The sequence below is a fragment of the Morus notabilis genome, unplaced genomic scaffold, assembly GCF_000414095.1.
Source record: "Morus notabilis unplaced genomic scaffold, ASM41409v2 Scaffold2084, whole genome shotgun sequence".
Classification (NCBI taxonomy): domain Eukaryota; kingdom Viridiplantae; phylum Streptophyta; class Magnoliopsida; order Rosales; family Moraceae; genus Morus; species Morus notabilis.
In genome coordinates this window covers 1-1,143 of record NW_010361294.1, presented here as the reverse complement: position 1 = coordinate 1,143, position 1,143 = coordinate 1, and the positions used below count along the sequence as shown (strand labels likewise).

Here is a 1,143-nt window from a genome sequence, read left to right as displayed (position 1 = left end):
AAACAAACAAACAAACAAACATTACCTATTAAAAATATATTGCAAGAAAAATTAAATATTCAGAATGATACCTTGAAGGGACTGTAATCAGCTCCCATTCCGAGCAATTGACCTTTTTAACATGGATCCTTAGAATGTTTTTAAGTCCCCTATGCCAGATAAGTTTTAAACAAATTAGAAACTACCAAGCCATCATCAGTAGAATATCGTTCAGATCTATTTAAACGTGAAAGGACATTGTACAAGTTAACTTTTACATGTTCAGTTCCAGTTATTTTATAGGGGGAAGCACACACGTATGCTACAATCAAATCAAAGTCAAATGGTGATTGATGATAAATTATTTACTTCAGCAGGTAACAAAGCAAGAGGCTGAACTGAACAACCATCAGAAGATAACAAATTGCTTCAACCAAAAGATATCTAACCTTAAACTTGGATCGCTTGCGCAAGGTGTGAAGAACCAGCCTTGTGTGCAACTATAACTAGAATAGATCAGCTGCAATAACAGAAGGATTCATTTAGATGATTTATAGCTAGCAAACATATTAATGAGAATACTTAATGATACCTATTTTCCTCATGGTAAAATACAGTTACATCAACAAACAGAATCGAGAAATTCTACTGGTTATGGGGGGTGGGGGGAATAAAAATAAAAAATAAAAGAAAATAAAAATAAAACAAAGAGAAAGAAAGAAAAAGAAAAGAGGAACCACACACACACACACACACACAAAATTAACTACTTGTTTGGAATCATTGACAGTAGCACGTTAAAAAAAGTAGACCTTATTTGTGATTGGTCCTTGTGCAAGGTAAGGTTTTTCATTTCGCAAATGATGGAATCCATAAGCAACCTGTGCATCCATTCCTGTATTAAAACCCAAATCAGGCGGTTGGCATAGAAGGATCAAAATATAATCCCAGCAAGCTTCAAATAAAATTAATGGATGAGCAGAATGCTATCATAGTTTTGAAGTCAAATGCCACGTATGAAGAACACAAACCAGCAAGCTTCAAATAAAATTAATGGATGAGCAGAATGCTATCATAGTTTTGAAGTCAAACGCCACATATGAAGAACACAAACCAGCTGTTCTCTCTCTCTCTCTCTCTCTCTCTCTCTCTCTCTCTCTCTCT

At 34.7% G+C, this 1,143-nt stretch overlaps 1 protein-coding gene across 1 annotated transcript; it reads right to left on the bottom strand.

The window, feature by feature from the left end:
• Nucleotides 1-6: 6 nt before the first annotated feature.
• Nucleotides 7-1,118, bottom strand: LOC112091799 (diacylglycerol kinase 7-like). Its single transcript, XM_024166284.1, has 3 exons — nucleotides 792-1,118; nucleotides 429-499; nucleotides 7-149 (listed from the first exon to the last, which is right to left on the bottom strand). Exons 1-3 carry the CDS (start codon nucleotides 870-872, stop codon nucleotides 29-31), a joined length of 273 nt encoding a protein of 90 aa, XP_024022052.1. The 5' UTR covers nucleotides 873-1,118; the 3' UTR covers nucleotides 7-28.
• Nucleotides 1,119-1,143: the final 25 nt, after the last annotated feature.